Raw genomic sequence first — 26,610 nt, forward strand, 5'->3', positions numbered from 1 at the left:
CAGCGGACTGCATCCGTGCAGAAACATCAAGACTTGACTTATGTTTTACAATGCGGGTTTACAAATAAGCGAGAGAGCCCTCTTAAGCCTAAAATAACCTCTATCGCACAACCCCATGCCGCAAGCTGTTACTTCTTTTACTGGCAAACTCTGACGGCTGCACATCCAGTCATGATGTAATCCAGCGGCAATAATCACACACAAGCGAATGTTCGCGTCTCACCTCCCCGACTCTGAACGCCGTGCACAGTGTTGCTCATCCCAGCTTTGTTTTTGGCCCTTGTCTTGAGAAAGTGCAGATTTCTGAGAGTCGAAAGCTCAGTCCAGTCCTCAAGCCAAGCTTTAATTTCTTACGCTCCGGCCATTTATTTTCCTATGAATCACCTTTTTTTTGTTTTTCTTTTCAGATTTCTTCCAGCTCTTACATTCCCTTTTGTTTCCTCTTGGTAACTCCTAAACAAGCTGATATTATTACTTTTTTTCCTTACCTACATCCTCCAGCAGAGGAGATCGATTATCTTTGCCCACTTTGGTGAAGCGGTGCGATCTCGAAGGTTTGCCGGAGCTGATGACGAAGCGGTCCACAGGTCTCCCGTCCAGATGGATGGAGGGCTCCCATCTCTCCCTCAGGTCTTTGTCCACACTTGTTTGCTTCCCATTCAGTGGCCGTACTGGTTTCTCGGCTGCAAAACAAAATGTCATAAAATTGTGTGACTGTGAGTGTGTGTCTGCGTCTCCGTGATGGACTGATGCACACGGCTAACCGGGATCAGCTCCAGACACTTTGCAACGATATGCTGAATAAATAAGCAGAAAAGAGAGACGGATGGATGTAATTGCATACTAATAGCTTGTGATGATAAGCGATCTTTCTTCACCTCATAAAAAAATAAGGAAAATGATGATTCAGCTTCGGACAGCAAATGGCTCATTTGCTTTGATATAAAAAGTAAAATTCAGCTTATCTGTGAGAAAAGAGATTGCTTGGGGGAAAACTGAGCACATGGGAAATAATAACAACTTCAGATATTCACAATAGCTCACTTGATTTACAAAGTATCTGATGATGGTTTCATGCCTGAGAGCCTAAATGGATGCTAAAAAGTCAGCTGAGTCAACAAATAAAGGGAAGAAAGGCCACTGATAACTTGTTCAACTCTCGTGTGAACTGCACACAAAGCTGTGACCAGTGTGTCTTTTAAAGATCATTATCAAGAGGCTATTGGAAAACAGTGATTCCCACAACACACACACTGCTCCCTCTGTTATGGTGTTTTAGTCAAACAACAGAGTTGCCAAAGTTTTTGGCGTCACTTTTTCTTCTGAGACCTATGAGCAAAGAACAAACTGCATGCTGAAGGTTTCTCTCTGATTATAAGAAATAATATTGATCCTAAATATCACACTACAGAAAATACATCAATCCGTCTTCAATAAAGTTTTCTTCTTTATTTGTTTAACTGTGGGAGGAAAACAGAATCCACCCATGCACAGCGAGAACATGGAAACTCACGAGGACAATCTGTCTGTTTTTCAAAGCTGGCCTTGTGGGGGCAGCGTTGCTCACATCTTGGTTTTGTTTTTAATAACACTGAAAGTTAGAATAGTTTTATTGATAAATGGATATCTAGTCGTGCAGCCCTGCTGTGTTTTCCACCCAGTCCTGAGAGAAACTACCGCTCCAGATATTTCACTGCGTTCACTGGCGTATCATCCCGGGCAGGTGGCACGCATTTAGTTTTCAGAGTGAAATCAGCTGTCTCTTGTCGCTGCTGCCGAAAACAGCGAAAGGGAAGCAAAACGGTAACATTGCTCGAAAGATGTGAGTTTCATTAAATCAACAGTTAATACAATTACAGCCTCGAATCCCCAAATACAAGCAGGTGTTTCTCCAACTAGTTTTCATTCGATCAATACTGGCCCGTCCATCAGAGGACAAACACCGAGAGACAGTCACACACAGTCATATTCAGACCGACAGGCCATTGAGAGTCACCTCAAATGCATGTTTCCGGACTGTGGAAGGAAGCCACATTATCTGGAGAAATAAAACTGGCAGGAACAGTGAAAGCATGCATACAAAGCAAAATAACCCCGAGCTGCACTCTCAATGGAAACCAGGGACCTCCATGTAACATGTTGAGAGCGCTAACCACTACACCATGTGGCCCTCATGTTACACGCCACTCACCTCCTGCAGGATTATTCTATTCAACAGTTTAACATGCGTGTGTGTGTATGTCTCTATACTCATATGAATATGAGCACAAGCGCATGAATGCAAAGAACTAGTCTGAACTGATGAAGATAATTGGATAAAGGATAAAAACGTCTTCCGAGACAGATGCTCATGTTCAGTTATTGTCTGAAAGGTGCAATAAAAGGTTGGTTGATTGAAAACTCAGCCAAAAGTTGTAATAGTAAAGTGAGGTTTATTGGCTTTCTGGAAATTTACTGCGGTCATAATTGACATTATTGTTACCATCAAGTCCTCGTGAGTGTCTTTGCTCCCCAGAGGTTTTTACGGCAGCACTTCTGCTCCAGCCTCCTCACAGAATCACTTCTTCATTCTCGCTGTGTGCAGGTGTGCTCCCATCTGGATCGCGCTCACTTTTCACATTCAGAAATAATTGCCACTTACAGAACCCGGCTTCGCAGACGGTCACAGACCTCCCCGGGGGCCGATAGCGGTGTCTCAGCTTAAGCAGTTTTAGCATGTGTTGAAAGGCCGCCTCATTATTGTTTTTCCTCACCGTGGATATCGGCACTCCTGGGATACGTGTGGCGGGCGGGTACATGCAGGAGTGCGACAGTGTTTATCCAGAGCCCCCTCGTTATTCCCTGATTGTTGCAGAACCACAGTTTTATCACCTGTTCACGTCAGTCTCCGGCCCCTGTTTCTAATAAAGCTCCTTGTTACGTAGGAAGGGGTCTGCTGCTCTGTCCACTCCAGACTCCTCTCAATGATTTACGTAGTATCTGTGGAAACTTATGGTCCAGGAGTGCACCAGACATTTCTGATTAAATCAAGTCTAAAGTGCAGCAGATGCACGATTGCCATCCAAGAATAAACAGTTTGGGAAGAAGTTAAGCAAGTGAGTGGATGTAATATTGTAATCTTACACATCGGGGCTTGGCTTCAAGGCACTGCAGCAGGAGACAGGACAATATAACAGTCTCCATGCTGCGTTTGTGACCGTGAAGTGAAAAGACAGGCGAATACCGAATGATTGAGTTCGACAGTGGAAAGTATGAAGTATGTGAAGAATGAGGAAAAAAGCCCGTGGGCCAGTTCATCACAGAAAAGTAAAAGAAAGTGAGTTTATGTGTCTGATGGACTCAGTACGTGTTGCATTAATTTCACGCTCAGAGACAGGCAAGCGGACGCAAACATGCAGGTACATGTATATTTTGGCACAAGAAAAAAAGTGTAGGTAAACCCTGAGGTCAAAGGACGCCTGTAAAGCTTCCAGAAAATACTTGTGCTCCTGCACCTGCAATGCAGTCCTTTTTTTTTTTTTTTTTACAAGAGCACCCTTTCACCCCGCCTCAAAATCACAGATGCCGACCCCTCATTCACCCCTAATGAGTATGCCTTAACTCCTCATAAATGTCATCTTTTGCAAACTACCTTTAAGAATCGGGATCGCCATTGAATGTGTGCATGCATGCATGCGCACACACACACACACACACACACACATACACACACACACACACACACACACACACACACGGATTAGGCAGGGATTTGCAACACTGTCAGTGTTTTGGTGAGATGATCAAACTCATGTGCAGCTGCAGGTGTTTACATGATGAAGTGTTTCAGTGTCATGACAACAACAGAGGATTTCACTCACTGAAGTGTCTTTCTTCAAATAAGTAAAAAGACCAGATGCAAATGACGTGGAAGTTTCCACTCAGTAAGTTTTTCATCACTGGAGCGCAAGTTCAACAGTATCTATGGATTTCAGCTCAGCCAGTTGGCGCCACGAGCATCTCAGTTAAAACTTCAACATGTTCCATCTTCGGGATTCAAATCGCATTTTAAGTCAGAATAGATTATCAGTTCAGTCAAATCCTCACCACCAGTGTTGTGGAGCTAGTTTCAGTTTAGTTTTCCCACATTTCAAAATGCCATTCTCTGGGTGTTTTAATGACCGTCAAATAAAATCATTTATACACAGGAAGTACGCATTTTTTAAAAGAACAGCACCAACTTGCCTCTTTATAAAATCAGTGTCCAAGTTGCTGTGAGTAATCAATACAGCATGCAGTGAATGGCTTTCACTAGACGTGACTGTGTGATCTGTTTTTCGTTCAGCATAAATGTGACTCTGAGTTTGAAAATGTGCGGTTGAGTGCAATTTAAACACTGAATGAAGATCACGCACAAGGAATTCCATTTACTTGTTGTACTGGTGCTTTTGTGGATGCAACAAGACAAAAATCCTTAAACACAAGACTGAAATAGGTGAGAACAATTCCCTTTTTTGTCATTTTGGATGGAGGATTATGGATAAAAGCATGAACATAATCAGTGCAATGAAAATGAAGCGGCAGTCAGGGGCTCAGACTTCTATAAATCTTCTAAAAAAGTGGGAAAGTCTTTACCTTTAGACTGAACACATATATTGAATAAACCAAAAGAGCTGAAAAAGACGTGAGCCGTGGGAGATTTTGCCCAAGGGGACAAAATTCCTTATGGTGCCAGTAATTAACCTTGTCATAAAGCTGACAAACCAGACTGAGGCCATAACCCAAGATGGCCAAAGCCTCTTTACTGCGTTCAGTCACACCGCAGCGTCTCGCACGATACTGTCAGTTTATTATTGTTTGGTGATTGTTATTTAACATGAGATTTTACAGGGGAACGTAATTTATGCATGGAAACAACCTGAAGTGAGAGCATGTTTAGTTTGGGCGGTTTATACACTACACATTTATGATTCATGACATCTGCAAACAGAAGTCAGCCGGCGCAATTATAGCTGGAAAACATACTGTGGCTTTAAGGGTTGGTGGTCTTAAGTCAGCTCCCTCTCACCCAGAATCAATCAAGTTGACACATGCACATACACTCACACACATAGCTCACTTCAAATGCAACTTTCTTTGGCTGTGGGAGGAAACCTGTAAACAGAAAACCCATGCATGCTCAGGGGCAACATGCAGACTACTCACAGAAAGGCAACTAACCAGACTTGGACAATCAACATGGACAATTACAGAGTCACTAATTAACCTCAAATGTATGTTTTACTCTGACAAGCGGGTGTGAGATCGATCAGACATATGTTATGGCCCTGACAATGAAACACTCACTCCTGTTCTCCCAAAAGCCACTGCTAAAATGTAACACATGTTATTCCTGCAGAATTCCAACATGTGAAGTGGAGCATAAGATTAAATTCCTGTTGCCTGCAAAAACATGATTTCGGATTTGCCCTAAGTCTCTGTCCCACTTTACTCTGCAAACACATCACAGACCGTCCAAGAGTCGATGGACTGCGGCTGCAAGGAAAAAAAAAAATCAACTCTATTATCCTAATTCTCTCTATTGCAACTGCTCCCACTGAGGTGTCCAAATATCCCCACGAGCCCAGTTTTTAAAGGATGACAACCTGATGGCATGTGTGTAGAAAGTTAATGGGTAACACTCTCCTCTTCTTCGAGACGCCCGGGAGGAAGGCATTTAACTCCAAACCGCTCCACGTCCGCTCAATGAGCGGCAGTGAACTGTGGAGGCTCTAAGTAGCTTCCAGGTGTGAATGTAAGGAAGCAGATGATGGTGAAGGCAGGATGACGAAGGGAGAAAGTGCTCTGAAATGGCTTCCAAAACGAACTCGGAGAAAAGACCACAACAAACAGCAGCTGCCTGCTTTCAGTGAAAGCAGTGATCTCATGCTATAAGTGCTCACAGTTGAGAAGGAGCCGTATAGAAACGTACAGATCAACTGACACACTGAGAGGACTGAATGCCTTCAAGGGGAAAAGTGAAAACTCAAGAGTCAGGCTCTGACTGTTTAACCCATCTGAAAGCATTAGCTTCCTACTCTCCAAACTCCTCAGGCTTTATGGCACTTTTAGTATTTTAGATATTTTTACTGCCTTAATGATGTGGGATTCTTTCCATTGAAAGCTGATTTTAAAAACAGAACTCAGCAAACTTCAAAAAACATGTTTGCTGCTGTGGTTTTCATCCACAGTGCTGCACATTTTGAAAAAAATAATTGCATGGGAACAAAAGTATTGTCTGGTAATAATACCCTGTCAGTCTTTGCATCAACAAAACCAAAACATTTCAGGTTAAAGCATTTTGCTACACTCTGCTGGAAGGCATGCTCCACTCATTGAGACATTTAACAGACTGCAATATCTGCCTGCTGTGCAAAGGAAATATGAAAAAATACTTGATTTCTTTTCAATCTGCGTCACCCACCAAGATGGCAACTAATTTATCACCATTGCCAGACAGATTAGTCACCAATTTGGCATGAAACCACTGAAAAGAAACTTTTTTTTTTCCACAAGGTAACCTGAAAATGCCATCATTTTCAGAACTCTGGATTCACTTCACACTATCTCTTTCACATATGCTAATGACTCAGACAACTCACTCTAACTTATACAAACACATAAAGTCCTACAGTATTCAACTTTCTCTGCAACAGATATATGAGGCATAGATGTGAATGAAACCACCTGCAAATGTCTGGTAACCGGTGGCGACAAGAATCCATGTGAATGCTTTATAAATAAACACAGTACACTTTAACTCAAATAAACTTTTTCATTAATTCATCATTATCTGCACAGAAAGGGACAGAAAAACAAACAAACAAAAAAAAAAAACAACCCCTCTCAAAGAAACTGAGCAAACATGTGAATAAAAAAACACTTGCAGCTGCTCATGAAGAATAAACCAAGTGTTTACCTGTCCATCCAAGTTCCTGTGTGCAAAACGTGAGGACTAGCGCCAAAAGCGTCCTGCTTGCGGCTAAAGCCATGGTGAGAGTGGCGCACTGGAGCCGAGGAGCCGCTGTGGATGCAGAGGGTTGGGACACAGCAGCCCTCCTCCCCTCAGCCCAGACACTGACTGACTGCTGCTGATCCTCACAGTCCGCTGATAGTGGCAACAATATCAATATCTGCGTGTATCATTACAAATTATTTTTTTTCTACATTAAAAACGCTCAAAGTGTGATTTTAAAAATATTTGCGTGAAATCAAAATGAAATGCTCATCACTACATGAAAACTATACAAACTTATTTTAAAGTTATTGAATTCAAATTTCAGACGGGACAAATACACCATCTGCTTCAATGCTTTGAAAGTGTGGCGGTGTCCTTACAATTTGGATAATAAATTAAAAATAAATAAAGAAATAAAAATGAAGCAGAAAAATGTCTCCCTCTTCGGGGTAAAATTAAAATTCATCCAGAACTGGAGCAGAATAAGCCTGTTGGATTCATTCAGATGGACACAGTCACTTTGAAGCAATCAATGGCCACGCCCACTATTTATTTACACTTTTATATTATATTATTGTTGTCTAACCAATACGTAAGTAAGTAACCAATACGTGAAATAAGGTTAATACTGTGGCCTTAATTAATGTTCACTGGACTTTTTCTTTCAAAAATGTAAATGCTGAATAAGTTTCCTCTCGGAAACATTTCCGTGCAGGCGGGTCAGGTTGACTCTCTCTGCTTTTTCAAGTCACTTCAAGGCTGAACCTTTCAGTCACTTCACGAGTCCATCTGTGCGCCAGGTGTGGAAGAACCGGACGGTGGAAAGAGAAACAACCTTGCGTCCTATGATCTAATTTGCAGTGTCAAAGTTCAGTTACCAGAGCTTTCCGTGGAGTTCAGGTGACCACCAGATGGCGCTATCACTCTGCGCCTTTGAGAGGGAGATTCTGGACCCTCGAGCAGATTTTTTTTTTCATGAGAAACAGAAATGACCTTCGTTAAAACAGGTACTGAGTAATTAAATAGTGTACGTTTGATGACTTACTCATAAGATATGTCATTTTTCCATCTTTTTTTCAAATATTATTTTATTTTTAATTTGACTATTTTCATTAATTGTCCTGCACAGAACCTTATTCATACAATCTCAGGAGATCTTTATTTTTCTTGGAATTCGTTTATTTTAACAGTCGGTGCCTTTAAAGACCTGCAGCAGTTTGACAGAAAAGCAGTCGTAGAAGTTATTTTGGAGGTTAGGGTGTTAAAGATATGAAGATTCATCTATCTATGCATGCACGGTCCTCGAAGGCATGTAAAGTACCACTGTTTATCACTTTGGTTAATTTAAACATTATTCCTAACCAGCACCTCCCTCTGTTGGCCAAAGTCTTTCTTTATTTTCATGCTCTGTTGTCATTTTAAGAAGGTAAGGTTGCACCGTTTGGAGCTTTTCCAAGTTCATGCAGGGCAAAAGGCAGAATACACCCCGGACAGGTGGCACCCCCACCCATTTAACCCCAAAATCATGTTTTTGCTTTCTGAGAGGAAAAAGACAAATAGAAAAGCTGTGCAGGAACAGGGAGGGCATGCTGTTTCCACTCAAGAAGGCCCTGGCCCACATTCAGCCCTCTGGGTGTGAGCTGCCAGTGTAAACCGCCATACAGCCGTGACTCTTTCAAGCATTACATCGTTGACTCAATATGAGGATGAGTGTGAGCATGAAGATGTGACATGATAAATTCAGTGCTTCAATGTCGGGGCCAGGCCTTCACCACATTCTGCAGGGAAGTTATGCCTGCGGAAAGAAATATATAACACTTCAATCCATCCGTCTTCTATTGTACTTTATCCATTTCAGCCCTGGTTTGTGCTCTTTGCATCCACAGCTTTTCAGACCTCAGATCACAACCGTGATCTCTTTGATGTTTTCAGGGACCTTTAAGGTGAATCCTGTATGTCTTCTTATTGTTTATGTCCCCCTTTCAAAAAGAATACTTTTTTAAAAATTGCTCAGAAGCTGAAGCTCTGGAGGTTCTCACTCTTTCTAACATGCACTATAGTGAACACACACACACACACACACACACACACACACTCACAGATGAGCTTGAAATAGTGCATGAGTCAGCACCCAGCGTAATACATTTTTAAACTGAAAAATCTTATTGAAGTACAGTAGGAGCTTCTCTTCTCACTTTCTTTTTCTGCAAACGAGCAGCAAATGTACACAGACTTCCACCCACACACACACACACACACACACACACACACACTGAATGACAGAATCAGAGTGAGAGGACTGGATGGCTCCTCCAGTAACGAATCAACCAGCCCCATATACAGAATACAAGGTGTCTTGTCTAGTTATACACATGCCAGAGGTTGTTTATGCCACGTCACTTAGATTCCCTCAAGTGAAGAAATAAGAAGCTCGTGATGCAATGAGCTCCCTGCCGATTCACTGTATCAGAAGTGACGCACTGTCAAGCTCAGTTTATTCAGATTGTGTTAATGTACAGCAAGGTTTCCATCCTCTTTACAACTATTTTTGTAATTTTTTTTGCCATTTATCAAAAATATTATTCTTAGCTTTCATGTAAGATGCTATTATTTGTTGAATGCAAGTGGTATTAATATATATATATATATATATATATATATATATATATATATATATATATATATATATATATATATATATATATATATATATATATATTTAACAAACTGACAGGGTAAAAAAAACTATGTTGTCCAATATTGTCACTCAGATTTATCAGCGTTCGGTTGAGAGCTGAGGACCCAGAACTCAGAAGCATCTAAATCCAAAGCAAAGCACTTTTTAGATGCTCTTTTTGATAACTTCCCCCAGTCAAGGCTAAGCTGCAGATGCTCTCCTGGCAGCGTTGCAGTCAGCGTACTCCACTGCCTCACAGTATTCGTGCAGAATCCATCCGCAGCAGGTTGTTTGACTCTGATCTGACAGCGGCTGCTCATATCCGAACAGGCCCGCGCTAAGCCGCGCTGAAATCTGAACGTGTATGTGAAGCTTCAGAGACATCACAGCACTGTCAGGGTTTCTGCTGCCATCTGTTCAACACTGATACTCACATTAGTGAGAAAAGTTAGAGTTTATTAGCCTGAAACATGCAGATGTTTTAAACATGCTTCCTCTTCTTTTGGCATTTTCCAATTAGAGCTTGTTATGGTGGATTATTTTCTTCTGACACCATCTGTCCCTATATCCTCAACATCCTTTTCCCTACATAGCTATCATCTCCCTTACATATAGGAATGCAGATTTCTTTCACTTCCCCAACAAAGTTTCTAACTTGAGCTTTTATTGTTTTCATTGAAATCCACAGTAAAAACTTCACCCATGTCTTCAACTATCACCTCTGGTTTAGCCTTAAACCAGATGTTCTTACCACTGCCCTGTCGACTATCAATCCAGCTGGATTCTATCTTTTCCTTCCAATCTCTCCTGACTCCTGAGTCCATCCAGCCCACCCCGTCTCTTCATTACATTTCCTTCACCCGTTAGATCACTTTGGAGGATTGACCCCAAGGACTTAAACTCCTGCTACCTGCATCCTCGCCTTTTCCCTGTCAGTGTTACTCATGCTTTCCTCTATAATTCAGACCTCCATGTTCTCCTCGACCTGCTCTCTACACTCTTTTCAGATCAATCCATCATCTGCAGACTTCATTATGTGTTGAATTAATTACTTCACAGAATCTCATGAAGGTTTGTTTTTAAACAACGGAGGAACAAAGGAACAAAACGTCACATTTGCAAACAAGCTTGGGTGACAGTGAAAAATATAAACTCAAGCAAATACAAACTCAGAGCTGCCAGTTTTCATCTTGGATCAGTTGAGGTTAGTGAATCATAAGACGTACAAGACCGAGAACAATAAACAAACTCAGTAACAAGTCACAGATGCTCCTAATCCTGTCAAACTTTGAGATCCTTTGCAAACAAGAAAGTTGACATCAGACAGCAAACAATGCAGACGGTGGTACAGAGTTAAGCACCCTCATCCCACAGTGAGATGGATTTGTTGTGGTTGCTGGTTAAGAGTCTCTCCATGGAGAGTTTGTTGTATTGTTCTCTCTGTGCATGCTGGGATTTGAGCTGGGCACCTCGGTTTTCCCCTCCGCAGTCCAAAGACAAGTGTTCCATTGAATGTTGAGTCTAAATTATGGATGGTCGTCTGTGTTTCTGTGCTGGCCATGTGATGGACTGCTCCGCTGTGCCACAGTCAGTTGGGAACGGCTCCAGCACGCCAGTACGTTGGATAAACGGTTTTCATACATGAATGAGGAATCTACTGTAACTCTGAAATCATCAAATATAACTTGAATATCCACAGTGTACATTAAAAAAATTGTGAAATCTTTGGACAATGAACTTTACTCTTGAAAAACATCTTTACAAATCTCATATATTCAATTAAACATCTCTTGATTGCTTCGGTCGTTTCTTATAACAAAAACACAGACGACAGCAGGTCGTCCGTCGGCTGGGCGCTGGTGTCTCATTGTTCAGGGCGATCCACAAAATAACAACGTTCATGTGACCACTGGTATTTGGTGCACTTTACCCACAGCCATGCTATGGGCAAATGATGTTGCCTGGCAACTGTAAAGGTTTAAGGAAAAAAAAAATGCAAACACGCTGTTTGTAGTTGTTTATTGTCTTAAGGTCACAGTCAAACACAACAACAAAAGGTCAACACTTGGGTGTGGCGAAAAGCTCTTCTCTGGGTCTCCTCTTTTCCAAATCATTAAACTCCACTGTGTTACTTGAACATTTCATTAGTGAACATTGAAAAATATACAGCTACATATTGATTCCAAGTTCTTAGACTCTGACAGTAGGTGTATAACAGTGAAAATAAACTAAATTACATTAATTCAAACACCAGCACAGTCTTTCTGTGTAGAGTTTTCATGTTCTCCCTATGTGTGTGTTTCCTCCCATAGTTTCAAAACGTGCATGTGAGTTCATTGATGACTTTAAATTGCCCATGTGTGTATGTGAATGATGGACTGCCCTCTCCCATCATTAGCTGTGATTTGCTCCACTGTGACTCTGCACAGGATAAAGGGATGTGGAAGATGAATGGATGGAGAAAACTAGATTATCCAGTAAAAAATAATGATCTATGCAGAAGGAGAATGTGCAAAATAATAATATTTTAATGATAATAATAAGTGCAATAATAAAAAGACAGAGATAATTTAACATCTGTATTTAGTGGTGAGGCAGTTGCAGGAGGGAAAGCAGAGGACTTGAAAATGCGTTTTGTTTAAGGCTGGAGGATTTCTCTGCAAAACAGGGAGGCGGTGAATTTTCTCCAAATCCCACAGCCAGGCTGATCTTGTACAATTAGAGCATCCCATCCTCTCCCCTCAGCGGAGCCGGAGCCCACCCCCGCCCTTCCTGCGCAACGAGCAGAGTAAAACCAGCTTGGTTGAGAGAAACAGAGCAAGGACCCACGGAGCTCAGAGAAAGAGGGAACGACAACTGGAGCCTGCGATTAACTCTCCTTTTATTTATTTTTCCCTGCAAGAAAAGAAAGAAAAAAAAATTCCGTACACAACTGAAGTATTTATTTCGTCCGTATGGAAAACGACTTGAGGGTCCTGCGAATCCAGACTCAAGAGGAGGTTCACCTGGAAATCTCCAGACTGCACCAAACGGCTTCAAGTTTTCTCTGTGCGGAGTGAATCTGCTCCCACGTCCAAAGCGGACCAATGATGTCCTTAATGGTTCACCTGAAGACGGCGGATCACCTGCGCGGGAGAGGTGACCGGATCGCCAAAGTTACGTTCAGAGGTAGGGACGCGGTCAGACCTGCAGCGTCTCAGTGCGCGCACGGAGACTGGATCAAGATGTGCACTGTGCCCTGATTCCGCTCAGATTCCTCAGTCCGATGGGAGGCAATTAGCTCCCGTGGCTGGATGAAAAGTTGGGGGAAACCCTTTTTTTAGATTAATGGACTGACGCGCTGCGCTCTGACGCGCGTTTCATCCAAGAACCACATCTGGATGAAAGAAACTAAAAGAGGAAATCCAAACAGCAAAACAAGGATCATTAGTGGATATATTAGGAAAGATATAATCAGACTATGAGTAGTACATTCATTCTAGGCATCATTCAGCATGGTTTTACTCTGAATTTTCTTAAGAATTGAACCAATCATCAAGTAAATATGGGCCTCAATGTTTTTTGTTTTTTTTTTTAACAACAGAAACAAACTATGCTGAGTTGACTTGAAAAACCACAATTAACTGTGTGCCAGGAGCCAGAAAACAAATTCCTGTGAATATTTTAGTAATATTAAAACATAAGAACTGCACTTTGTGTTTAGCGCGTCGAAGCCTTTAATGGAAGCGCATTGATTTGTCATTCCAGGTTTTCACTTGCCTCCTTTTACTTACCTTCAACTAGTCAAGGCAATGAGGCAAGAAGTAAATGATGACTAAGGTGATCAATTACTAAAGAAGAAACTGGAGGCCGAAGTATGTGGGAAGCCTTCTTTGTCAAACATTTCAGTTAATGACCCTCCGCCTCCTCATCCTCTGGAAGTTTCCAGCTCCTCTGGGTCATTTCATTAGCCCTTCATCTGGAAGAGGAATGGAGGAGACACTGGGCACAGGGAGGACTGGTAGATTCATTCACCAAGGTGATATCTGTGTGGGATTGAGGAAGGAGGAAGGGTGCGTGTTTCAGCACCATGGACAGAGTTCAGTTCCATCTGACAGGTGCTCGGTCCCAAGAGATCTCTGATTTAGCATCAATTGGAGGATGTTACCAGACCACAGCTCCCTGTTTTCTCTCCTCTCTTTGCTGTGTGTGTGTGTGGTGTGTGTGTGTGTGTGTGTGCCTGTGAGCTTGCATGCGCTGAAGAAATGGATGGCTTTCTGCTCTCTGTGCTGCAGCGAATTCAGCAGGGTCTTGAAATTATATGAACCGTGTCATCCAAGTCAGGGATTAGAGCGTCCTGTCTTCCCCCCTGTGGTCCAGCTGCTGGAAACATAGCTACATTCCTTATGTTTACAATTTCATATACTCTGAGCATTGTGGGATGTATATTTTACACTTGGGATGTATATATTACTTACATTCCACTATACTGGCCCCCACTGTAGGGGCCTACGTGTGAGGCAAATCTTTTTATTTTATTAAAGATTTGTTTTAACTTAAAATCTCCTGAAATATAATACAAAAAATAGAAGAATATAACTATGCATTCTAAAAGGCTACAGTCTTAAGCATTTTGAAAATACTTATGTTAGATTTGCATTTTGTTTTATACATCGTGATCAACAACAAAAAGCAGAGAATTACAGGAAAGGTTCCCACTGCATGGTTGGTTTCAGTTCAAAGACTGCTGTTCTAGTAAAGCAGCTGTTTTATATTCTGCTATGTGTTTATGATTTTTGTATTATTGAGCTCAGCTTTGAAGATGTCACCAATTATTCATGTGGCAATCACTTTGCCACAGATGGCGAAATCATTTTAAATTTGACGACCCTCTCCACAAACAGCCTGTTTTACCCCTTCTTCATCCATCATTTAATTGTGGTTAAATTTAACGGACATCATTAAATTTTTACTGTTTCTCGGTTCCATCTGTATTGACTGACACCTCCTCCTTTCACTGTATGAGTCTCAGTTTTGAATCTGCTGTCTCCTGCAGTATTGTGGGTTTTTAGTTTTTTTTTTCCCTGCACACTGTCACTCACCAGAGTTTCCTGAGTGCTCTCAACTCCAAAAACACCCTTCCTGTCTGGAGAGGAAAAGGTCTGCCAGGGAGACCCACACCCCCATGATGCCTAGGCATCTGCAAATCCCAGAGAGGCTGCTGGTTACAGTATAGTAGCTTGACTGAAACACGAACCCCTCCGATCACCGGGCTTCCTTAGTTGGTGATAAAACAGGCATAACACACTTTTGTGCCATGTGTGTCGTTATTGAACGCGTTCATTAAATATTCACAACGCTGGTGGGAAAAAAGTAAGTCAACCGTTGGATTTAATGAGGAGCTGGATCTCCTCTGACAACAATACCCTGAAGCATCGCTGTGGCTCTGCTGCACAGTGTGAAGGAAATCTGCGCTGCTCTCAGTGGAACTTTGCCAAGGCATCGGCCGTCTGATGTAAATGATTCTGTAGGAATTACTTCTATGCAGCGTTGCCTCTTTGTTGCAACACTCAAACAGATATGTCAGGCATTAGTAATTTCTTGAGTGTTTGTTTTACTGATGACCGACTTTTACTCTTTTGATCATGAGCATTTGTACTTTCTCAGAAGCTTTTTCACTTTTGCTTAAGTGAAGATTTGAACAAATACTTTTGCCAAATTCTTTTTCTGGACTACGAATGTGAGTACTTTTTCCAGCTCTGCTCCTACTTGGCAAAAGAAGCTGCTCAGTTGATTGATAGTTCTTCATCAACAGCTATTGATCTCAGAGTGAAGAATTGAACACATAACTAGATTATCTCTCCCCGAGAGCAAATTCAAAGTGTTCGATGAGTCAGTGCCCCTTTAACTGATGCCTTCCATCTTGTTTTGATGAGTACTGAGGTTTGCTAAAGCCTGCTTAGTTTTTATTCAACAGGGGTTCAACAAAACAGTGTTGTTCTCTGAGCAGTCTGACTAAAAGTCGTCGTTTGGGAACAGTGACAGTCACAGAGTGAGCTCAAAAGGAGAGGCCTCACAATTTAATTGATTTCCCGGCGAGCCTTTGATGAACTCTTGGCGTTATCTGCAGCTCTTGGCTTTATCAAAAAAAAAAATTGCTCCACAAATTAGCCTGCAGGATCACAAGAACAGTTTATCACGCGCCACTAAAGATAGGAAATAATTAAAAATTAGGGCAATCTTTCACTTTTAAGTATCCTATGTGAATGTGACTAACTTGCTATGGCACAGTCCCATCTGGCACAGGGATTTGAACCTTCACCTTGCATTTTTGCGATGCAGACTTCCTTCTTTTCATACGTGTTCTCGATATTCAAACTGCTGTGAGGTTTGTAATAATAGTCCCTTTGCCTTAACATTTCTTTCGTTGCCACATTGTCTGCTGGAGCAGATATTTGCTGTGTTTTAAATCACTCTATCATCAGTGAACTGGGGATGCAAACCTTTTATTGTTTACCCCTGAATGGACCAGGAAATAAGACCGAGTCAATCCATAGGATGCAGCAACAAAAATGAGACACTTGGGTATAGGCAAGCTGTGAAAGCAGCCTGACTAGATAAACAAATGCTCTCCATCTTTCTATTGTGCTTAATTTTCTGTTTTATCTTCTCTATATGGTAAAAAGAACCCCGATCCACCTTTATTTGAGTCTTTTTTGTCTTTAACATACTTCTCAATCCATCTCTATCACTCTTTTCATTTTCAAGTCCTCTGCTGAGACGTGGCCTCCAGTCCTCTTCTATTCTCCGGGATACTTCTCACAGTGGCACTTTCCTCTCTGCTCTTTGCTATTTCTCACTGTTACATCAAGGCCAAAAGCCAAGCTGATTAGCAGAGTGTTGTGGGCTTTTTTTTTTCTCCTTTTTTCGGTGTGGAGCACCTTACATAAGCTTCACATAATCCATTTTTCCAAACCCACACCTTCAGCTGTTTGAAAACTGGTTTGACAGCAGTGCAGCTGTTTTTAATATTGTAGGAGGAACATTGTCTCTCCAGCTTTGACACAGAGGTGTTGTTTGTTTTTTAAACAATACGTCAAAGGATGTGCGTTTCATAAGGTTATGGAGAGTGGAGGAGTAATTTGACGAAGTGAGCCGAGAACACAAAGCAAAACTTTGAAACTTTTAATCTTTGTATTGGTGAAATTTTAAACAGGATGTGAATAAAGCATCATGTGTCTGCAGAGCTTATTGAGGACAAGTGAAATGATGCTTTCAGTGCATATTACATAAAAAAAAAAAAATCAAGGAGAAAGCATTAATTTTTATTTAGATTTACAGCCAGGCTGACAGACAGGGGCTTTAATTAACTTTGCAGATGTCTGTTCTGTGTGTATATCCACATTATCCACATGCACACAAACAGACAACATAACACACACAAAGCAATCCACCAAAACAAAGCAGTGCGCACAGCGAGCGCCCGGCCCATTCATGAGCATCACAAAGCGAGCAGGTGAGCACAGGCTGAGTGAATCAGGTCACAGTGCAGAGAATGGCAATCCTCCCTCAACACTACCTTAAATAAACACAGCGGCAACCGATTAGTGTTTTGTTTTTTCACAGAGACTGAATCCTACACGTTTTATCAACTCTGACCAGAGCACAAGCATGGTTTAAGTTTATAGTTTAAACTGTAAGTTCAGCCGATTCTGTCGCAGAGTGAGTCATACAGGGAGTGTTCGCCCGTCCGCATGTCTCTGTCTCCCCTGTGGCTCCGCACAACCGTCTCATGTCTGTTTGTCAGGTACTTAAGTCATTAATTTCTCCTTTTGCTGATTTGCAACCAGAGAAGTAAACAGATTTTCTATGACGACAGGACCAGTTGCAGTTTGATAAGTGACTCTGTAAGTAAATATGTTCATTCGTCAAACTGATCTTCAGCCTACAGGCCAAAAAAGTACTTCAACTCCCAAGAAGTAATTACTTTTCCTGCAGACAGAAAGACTACATAATGTGGTCTCATGAGTTTAAATGTCATTTGTTATTTAGTTCTGTGCATAAACCCGTTTTGTTGGGCTCAGTGATTGAGGGTCGTGATTGTTGTTCACAATACGGCACTTTTGTCACGGTACAGGGATGGAAGGACCCACGCGCAGGCAGCCAGGCAGAGTTGAGCTTGTTTATTATCAGGAACGCAGGGAAGCAGGAACGCAGGGAAGCTGAGCTGAGGTGCAGGCAGGGACACAGAACACAGAACACAGAGCACACGGACAACGGCAAAGACTAGTGAGGGAAGCAGGCTTTAAAGGGCAACTCTGGTTTTTTGACACCTGGACCTTATTTATAGGTGTGTGCATGCTCATATACTCACTCAGACAAACATCGTGCAGCAAAGAGTCCTCCAGAAGTTATTTAGATCCAACTGATTTAGCTGCACTTAGTGGGGGCCATGGCAATGGAGCTTTAGCGCGGGACATAATCTCTGCAAAATCGCTCATTTCGGCTATATTTTTTCATCCATCACCAGTGTTATCATAAAGTCATCTCGTCTACCGTCTTCAGGTGGGTCAGCTGACAGTTTTCGCTAACTTAGCCATAATTAGCACGGATTGGAACGTTGGAGCTCCTCTCCCCAGCAGAGAAGCACTTTGAGTCAGCCTCGGCTGTCACAGCGCCTGGGCGTCTGACTTCCAGGGGCCGAGTTGGGGCCGATTGGGTAAACGGCCCGGAGCTGCTCCACGGAGGCGACGGGAGAGCTCCAGCAGCTGCGCCGCGGCCTGCTTCACGCGCCTCCGTGGTTATGTGGCGGGTCCCTGCGCGCTCCGCGGCCGGCACGGAGCGCGTCTCCGCCCGGGAGCGGAGATCTGGAGCTGCTGCGCCGCGCTGCGGCTTGCTCCACGGAGGCGCGTGAAGCAGGCCGCGGCTTCCAGGGGCCGAGTTGGGGGCCGATTGGGTAAACGGCCCGGAGCTGCTCCACGGAGGCTGACGGGAGAGCTTCGGATCTCTGCTCCCGGGCGGAGACGCGCTCCATGCCGGCCGCGGAGCGCGCGGGGACCCGCCGCATAACCACGGAGGCGGAGAGGAACTCCACGACGTTCCCATCCAAGCTAATTGTGGCTAAGTTAGCACGGTGTCAGAGAAGAGCGAAGCGCAGCAGATCCCATCAGAGCAGAGCTTTGAGCATCCAACCCTGGGGCGCTCCTGGAAGTCTCTCCTCACCGAGACTCTCTGGGGGTCTCCAAGCCGGGCAAGGAGTGCTTTGCGCGGGCCGTGGGGCAGCTGACGGGAGAGGCTACAGCATCCGAGCTAATTGTGGCGAAGTTAGCACGGTGTCAGAGAAGAGCTAAGCGCAACAGATCCCATCAGAGCAGAGCAGAGCCGACTCAGAGTGCCTCTCTGCTGGGGAGAGGAACTGCAACGTTCCCATCCGGGCTAATTGTGGCTAAGTTAGCGAAAACTGTCAGCTGACCCACATGAAGACAGTAGACGAGCTGACTTTATGATAACATTGGCGATGGATGAAGAAATATAGCCGAAATGAGCCATTTTGCAGAGATTATGTCCCGCGCTAAAGCTCCATTGCCATGGCCCCCGCTAAGTGCTGCTAAATCAATTGGATCTAAATAACTTCTGGAGGACTCCGAGCTGCACGATCTTTGTCTGAGTGAATATATGAGCATGCACACACCTATAAATAAGGTCCAGGTGTCAAAAAACCGGAGTTGCCCTTTAAAGGAGAACTATGCAAGATTTGCTTTAGGGCTCCCCCTACTGGTCTCCTGTGAAAGCTCAGTGTCGTAAACGTTCTCCGCATCACCCCGCCTCCTGCCCTGTGTGCAGAGAGCGTCCCACTCCCGTTTCCTTTTTTTCCGCTTGTCAGACAAAGGTTTTTTCTGTCTTTTTGGTTGTGCCATCCGTGAGCATCGTTGCTAACGCTAGCGAGGGTTTCATGTTTGTTTTACGGGCTTTTATACTTGTACTCCCATATGAGTGCCGTACAGCAGGTTTGTTCTCGCGAGATGTAGTCGGCTCCGCTCCTCTGAAATTGCAAGCGCTGTTTTCAGGACACAGACCCCGGGGGGAGGGGAGGGACCGGCGAATCACCGTGCCAAGTCTTTGTTTAACCCCACAGGGATTCTGAAAAACATTTGAGGTAAAAAAGTTGCATAGTTCTGCTTTAAATAAGGTAGACACAGGTGAGGCACATTAGGGCACCAACGAGATGGGAGACCAGGCAAGAGAACATGGGGAACAGACAAGCAGGTGAGACGGGGCATGTAAAAAATAAGGGAAAACAGAACCAAAACCGGCCCAGAGCGCCCCCACATGGCCGGAGGGGCACAGGGCGTGACAACTTTATGTTTGCGTTTTGTTCAGTGGGAATCCACTGTCATGTGATAGCTATGCTGATGTTCTCTCACGGTGCTATAAAGACAGTGAACACAGACACGTACTATGTGTAATCCTTCCTCAATATGGACACCAATGCTGGAGATGCAACAACTCGCGATGGTGCAGAACATATTGAGTGAGGAGTGGAATGAAATTATAGGATGAATTTGATGCCTCCTGCTTCATTTGATATGTTCACATAGAGTATCTTGGTTGTGCATATATTTCAAGGGATTTAAGTTACATGCATTAATCACATGCACTCATGCAAAGACTGGAAGGAATAGTTAAATCTTAGAAAACCAGGATAAACATGTTTCTTTTGTTATCAGAAAGACAAGCCATTAGTTTTTGTAAATTGCTGTCATTTTCTCTAAACCTTCAAATTCTTCAAATCACAAGTGACCCAAGTCTGAAAGAAATTAACGGATTCAATTTGCAAGTAATTATTTCCAGTGGAGGTTTAATGAGATGTGAAATGCATACACTGGATTAAATTGTTTTGAGCCCAGTGAGAATGTCCTGATAATCTCACATCTCTGGTTGGATTTTCTCAGGCTGTATACAATAAATGCCTCGTGATATGAATCCGCACAGCCAGAGTGACGGAACATTATCCCCCTGCTGTCACTGAACCATGTTTTAACCACTTGATTCCTCCTTATCTTCCAGGTCTGCCCTTTTACAGCCGAGTGGTGGAAAACTGTGAGGAGGTGGCCCATTTTAATGAGGTCAGTATCTTCATTTCCTCCGTCGTGCACCGACCGATTTATACTGTGACCAATCAGCAGTTATCAGATAACAACATGCTGAAGCCTCTCCTAATGGAAAGTGTTTCACAGGTGGAAATCCTTAATTAGAGGACACAAACTAGGTGTTGTTGTTCTTTTGTGTCTTTGAATTAATTAAGGATTACTTAGCATTCATGTCGAAGAATCAAGTAGTTTCTTTAGAAATAATTAGTTGCAAAGGATTGTTGTAAAGAGTTTCAACATTAATTGAAACTCTGACACCAGTTTCTTCGTTTCTTCAGTAAGGGAGAGCGCTGTTTTGTTTTTTAAGCATTTTTTTTTTTTTTTGCATCAATCCCATGTAGTATCACAGGGCTGAACAAGGTTTCCTCTCGTATGTGGATGGTTTCGCCATCACAGGATCACATCTCATCACCTCATTACTGTTCGCTGTCAAGAATCTCACTGGTTCTCGCTTGCAAATGGCCCGTGTCCTGCCAAGTTCCTCCTAATCACCCTTTCCTGTTCGCTTACAGCCGATCAGGATCGCAGCGACAAAGCGGAGGTTGTGATCTCCACCCATGCGTAGTATGCTGCTCTGTTGTAATGGAACTAGACACTTACTATTAAACTCTGCATTGAGAAACACTCGTTCGCTTAAATAGCTCCTGAACCAAACCTCAGAGATTTTTAAACTCGTAAAAGAAAGTTGAAAGAACTTTTTCAATACCTGGCTTTAATAACTCCAGTAAATTACATTATTCTGCACAGAGGCAGAGATCAGAGTATCCCCCCGAAACCCCAGAGGATTTCACCTGGGCTCCTCCGGTGCTGCTCCGTCTGTCTCTTTTCACTTTGGCTGCTGTGAAATTTTCAGAAGTGCTCCCTTTGGGATTCCTGCAAGCTCCTGTGACAATGAGACACTGGCGTTCTGATGGATTCAAAAGCAAAGAGTCGTGTAACAGGGCAGAGCCGAGTGAATATGAAAGAGACGGAGGCAGATGGATGAAGGAGAAAGTGCCGCTGGAAAATCACACAGCGCAGAGGCAAAGGAGACAGAACAAAGGTAACAGACGAAGTCACGGAATGAAAGACCGAAATCCAAAAAGAAAGCATCTCAAACATGTACAGCACCAGCTTTTTTTTTTTTTTTTTAACTACAGTTTTTTTTTTCTGGAAAAAAATAACAGAGCGTTTTGCTTTGTCGGGCTCAAAAGCAGAATGCTGCTTCCTTTGCTGATAAGCAGCCCTTTTGTTTTCAGTCTAATCAGGAAAATGGCTAAATGACTGCACACATTTGGCCACTTGCACAGTAATGCACTCACAGAAAAGAGAAATTATCCCCGAGGGAGAGAAAAAAAATTGATGAAAAACTGTCTTGGACTAAATTTAAGCAAGCAAGGCAGTCAAAACGAGAAATGACGTTACATACAGTGCTCCTCCTGAGGTTCAGTTACAGTAGCTGGTATGGGGCTGCATGGCTGCCATTGACGCTTGATGTCTTTTGACAGCCTCACCCGGTTTTCGCTTCTCGGTCCTGTAGTGCTTGGGAGGTTGTTAGCATCACTCAGCGTCAATATAATGTTGGGGCTTCTCTGGGGAAGACTTGTGTTTCAAGTATAGACTAATCCCCACGTGTAGCGTATTGGTATGCGTGTTTATGTGTAAAAGAGAGGGAGAGGGAGAGAGAGAGAGAGAGACACCATGGGTGGTGTAGTGTACACCCTCACTGCCTGGTGCCCGGGTGTACAAGCGGCCTTTGCGCCCTGACCCCTTCAGACACCGGAGCGGATCCTCATCACATCCTCCTCATCCTCAGCACTGGAACATTAGCACGGCTCAGTGAGCTCAGTCCGACCTCTGGAGCTGAGGACCATTAGCATAGCGTTGTGTGTCTTGTTGCTTTATGCATGGACTAGCAGGATGCCTTTGAACTGCCGTGCACAGAGACTGGGTGGAGATTCTGTATTCATTATTCATTCCATGGTGGGGCTTTTAGCCGGGGAACATCAGGGCTTCCCCCCCCCTCTCTCTAGTTAGACATAACTGGAGCATGGAGAGCCCTGCATGCGCTGTATGTGGCCACAGAGTTCAGGCTAACGCCTGCTGATATGGATACTGTATGTGTTGGTTTTACAAAAAAGAAATGCCAAGACGTTTGAGCCATGTGACAGATTAATATGCAAATGTAACGAGAATTCATTCATCCCAAGCTTCCAGCCACTGTAGCCCTCCACTCTGGTGTGTGTGCAATTTTTAATGAGGCCCATGTGATTACATAACACTGCATTCTGAATATAGCGACTTTTCAGGGCTTCTTCTTCGTTTTTTTTTTTTTTTTTTTAAGATGTTGAGTACTTACTGTTCTCTTGTCTGCTTCGAGTAAAAAAAAAAAACACGGGACCAACTTCTGCCTGTAAAACAACACAAATCCTCTGAGTTTCACTGAATCAGCTCATTCCGAAGTTGTTCCAGTCGTCTTGGAGAACGTTCTCAAGTTCCTCTGTGCGCTACTCCACCAGCGCCTCCTGTGCCTTTACGTAATCCCAGTCTGGCTCCATGGTGTCGATGTGGGGGCTTCATGTCAGCCAGACCATCTGCAGCACTGTTGAAACCAGTGTTGACCAGTAGAAACAAACAGCTCAGGCTCTGATTCTCCACAACAACATGGCCACGCTCAATACTTTTCTTTTTGTGGACAAAAGTGATGATTATGATGACTAAAGAAAATGCTCGGCCACGTCGGTGTATTTGCAGGAGGTCAAGGGTGACGTTTGTCTTGGGAGAATGCAGATCCTCTTGTATTAGTATTATTCCCTTGCTGCTGTCTGTATGCATAATTCATGCAATAAAACAAGTAATTCAGTCCCTATATACAAGTTACTAACACCTTTTGCTTCAGAAGACCTACGGATGCAAAAGAAAGGTGACAATAAAAATACCAATTCCATTTCTTTACTTTGGTAAAAGTAAAAAGGGCTGGCTCTGAAGTTGTCTCTGTGAACCAGCATCATCATTAAGGCACATATAGACTGCATGTAAAACTCTATGAATTCTTTTCTAGATTTTGTTTTAGGAGGACTTTTAACTGCTGAAATACAAACAGGAAATATAACATAGCACGGGGTTTGAAATAAATAACAAGCTCGTTTTAAGAATCTAAAGAGAAGAAAACAGGTATTTGTCTCAATAGAGTAATAGTAAAGAGTTTACTGGAAAAATAGATACTCAAGTACTGTGCAGATCTTGTTATAAACAGGTCAGAGGTACTTTATTACTTACCACAGATGTGGTTCAATATTGTTCTACCTGTTATCTTTTGCAATTAAATTCATCAATTTTATGCAAATAAAGCATTTGAATACATGACATATAATTCTTCATCTTTTGCATTTATGTTTTTCTTTCAATAAATATAACTACATCAATGCTATATTCAATTGTTCCAATGTATTTTAATTATGAAATACCCCTAATTTCGTTTATCATAATTTCTTCTAAAAAATATTAACCAAAATGTGCAAAAAGAAACAAAAAATAAAACAACAACTGTGTTTTGGTCCTCAGCAAATCGAGGGTCCATGCAGACTGCATTCAGTTGTATTAACTCAAATGCATGCACACAGTAGGTCCAAATGTCACACAAAAAGAGATCATGACTGTTTATGTTCATTACTATAGATACACAGTCCTATATAATAATGCACTTAAACCTGCTTGAATACAGAAATACAAAAAAACTGTGCTCATGCAAAATGCAGTAGATGTGAATGTAAACACCCCCCTTCCTAACTAAAAACAAAACAAAACACATTTATATATTTTTTTAAATGAGCTGATGTTTTGGACGTTCAATCTATTAAATCGTGTCACTCCATTTACTGCAGAACAAGTTTCTTTCCCAACTCCGCCCCGAGTGTCCGTCTGTTTCCGGGTGGAGGTTCTAAACTGGCTGATGCTCTTCCAGTCTCGGCGGTGGACGATGGGGTGGGCGATGTGGTGGAAGCGCTCCACTGAAAGCCTCATCAGCCTGACCAGACTCTGAACTCGGGGCCGCGTTGCGGCTGATCAAGGCTCAGAGGAAGCGACCGCACTGAGCTCACTTCCAGACCACTTCCCAGATTTTAGCAGATAATCATGTTTGGGAAGGCAGCGAGGTGGAGAAAAACATGGTTCTGATATATGAGATCGTACAATATCAATGTCAGGGTGAGGGTTTAAATCAATATACATAACATCAATTGTATATATTACATCAAGGCTTTGTGCATTTAGGGCGCTCCGTTGCTCAAAGTCATACCTCTGATGCTTCACTCGCTACTTGACCAGCAGTAAAAAAACGAGGAACAGCGCCTCTTAACTAAAACCAAGCTGCAAAGATGCTGGAGCTAAAAATAGTTTATGATTTTCTCCAGTTTTAAGACTTGGGGATGCTCCGGGGAGGTGCTTTCCCTCGTCTCAGCGTGTTGAATAAATGATGACCTTAGCAGAATTTCTTTCCTTGCTAGTTTAGATTTGGAGGGAAGCTAAAAGGGGGGATGTGGGCAGCTGTAGGAAGAGAGTACTGACTGAGAGTGTAAACTATGTTTATGACTTTCAGTCTAATCCAGGCATTACGTCGCTCATTATTTCATACCTGTGTGTACGCTTCAAGGCATATGGATTGAAATTAGGTGCTGCATAGCTGGTTGTATACAGCATTTAAAAAACATGTCGGTTTTGTTTATTTACCAGTCGTATTTCCCTTCACTAAGGGACTACAAATTTACTGTTGCCTGTTATGCTTTCACAGTTTTCTGTGTGTGAATGTACTCATGTGCAGCAGCTCATCTGCTATAAGCACTTCCTCTGAGGAGTTAGAAGGCTCCTCAGTAAACAATCGCACAAAAATCGAGCAGCTCATTAAAGTTCCTGCATGATAAAATGACAAATTACTCACAATAATAAAAGACCCAGTTTCTAAAGCAGTAGAAGTACTAACAAGAGGCAGTTCTTCATTTTAATTGCTACATATTTAACAAACCTATACATCCAAAACAATATGTCTTGATGACATGACTAAGGAGACCAGTTACTGAATGTGTTTTACTGTTGTATATACAGTACATTCATTGACATTAACACTCCTATAGTTTATGATTGAATTTCAATGTTATGGTTTCATTAATTAATACTTACTGGGTTTTTTGTCAATTACATCAGGAAAATTAATGCAAGTACCAGGATTAGGGGCAAATTCATTCACGTGTGTATTTGGATAGTTGGACAAAAAGAGGCTCTGGAGTTTTTTAATGTGCAAAAAAAGTAATGCTTACTGGAATTTTAGTGAAGATGTCATAATGATAATAAGTTACAAAGCATGTCAATGTCAAAACTAGTGCTCCAATGAACAGTTTCACAGTTGTTACAGTTTCAAACTCTGATCATCAATTCTGGCTCGAAAAACAAAACAAAAAAGGCCAAACTTCAGACTTCAAAAATGACAATCAACGAACAAATGGTAAATATTAAGCACGTTTAACTATAATTAAAAAATGCTATAACAATGGTGATAATAGCTTTGTGTTTAATTTGTCCCTCATATATTTGTAACGAGCTTTGTGTTAAAAGAAAATCAGCTTACAGATGCAGTAAGGCCCTCCAGAAGCATATTTCATTTATAATGATTTGTGACACTCGCTGTACTTTACACTGTTATTCAAGAACGGTTAATTACCAGGTGATACGATTTCTCAGCACAACACTCACTATTTTTAAGAAGCTGCAGAGCAGTCCTTGTCAATTATCTCTGCACCATCTGGTCAAGCAGACACCAGGGAGAAAACGTTATTCCTAATTAAGTTGCTTACATT

The 26,610-nt window shown here is 42.5% G+C and overlaps 2 protein-coding genes across 6 annotated transcripts in view; one reads left to right on the forward strand and one right to left on the reverse strand.

The window, feature by feature from the left end:
• The window catches only part of fndc1 (fibronectin type III domain containing 1), a 32,022-nt gene extending 25,012 nt beyond the window's left edge, over positions 1-7,010 (reverse strand). For both annotated transcript variants that reach the window (XM_030110886.1, XM_030110885.1), the window contains exons 1-2: positions 6,938-7,010; positions 489-683 (exon numbers count right to left, since the gene is read on the reverse strand). In XM_030110886.1, the coding sequence (XP_029966746.1) occupies positions 489-683; positions 6,938-7,010 (268 nt within the window). The remainder of the gene's footprint in view (positions 1-488; positions 684-6,937) is intronic.
• Positions 7,011-12,389: 5,379 nt separating this feature from the next.
• The window catches only part of otofa (otoferlin a), a 75,459-nt gene continuing 61,238 nt past the window's right edge, over positions 12,390-26,610 (forward strand). For 2 of the 4 annotated variants that reach the window (XM_030109570.1, XM_030109568.1), the window contains exons 1-2: positions 12,391-12,821; positions 20,700-20,758. In XM_030109570.1, coding sequence (XP_029965430.1) covers positions 12,740-12,821; positions 20,700-20,758 — 141 coding nt within the window. In that variant the 5' untranslated portion in view covers positions 12,391-12,739. Of the gene's footprint in view, positions 12,822-20,699; positions 20,759-26,610 lie in introns of all 4 variants that reach the window. The other 2 variants (XM_030109569.1, XM_030109571.1) reach the window with 2 other exon arrangements.

Source organism: Salarias fasciatus, chromosome 15 (genome assembly GCF_902148845.1).
Source record: "Salarias fasciatus chromosome 15, fSalaFa1.1, whole genome shotgun sequence".
Classification (NCBI taxonomy): Eukaryota; Metazoa; Chordata; class Actinopteri; order Blenniiformes; family Blenniidae; genus Salarias; species Salarias fasciatus.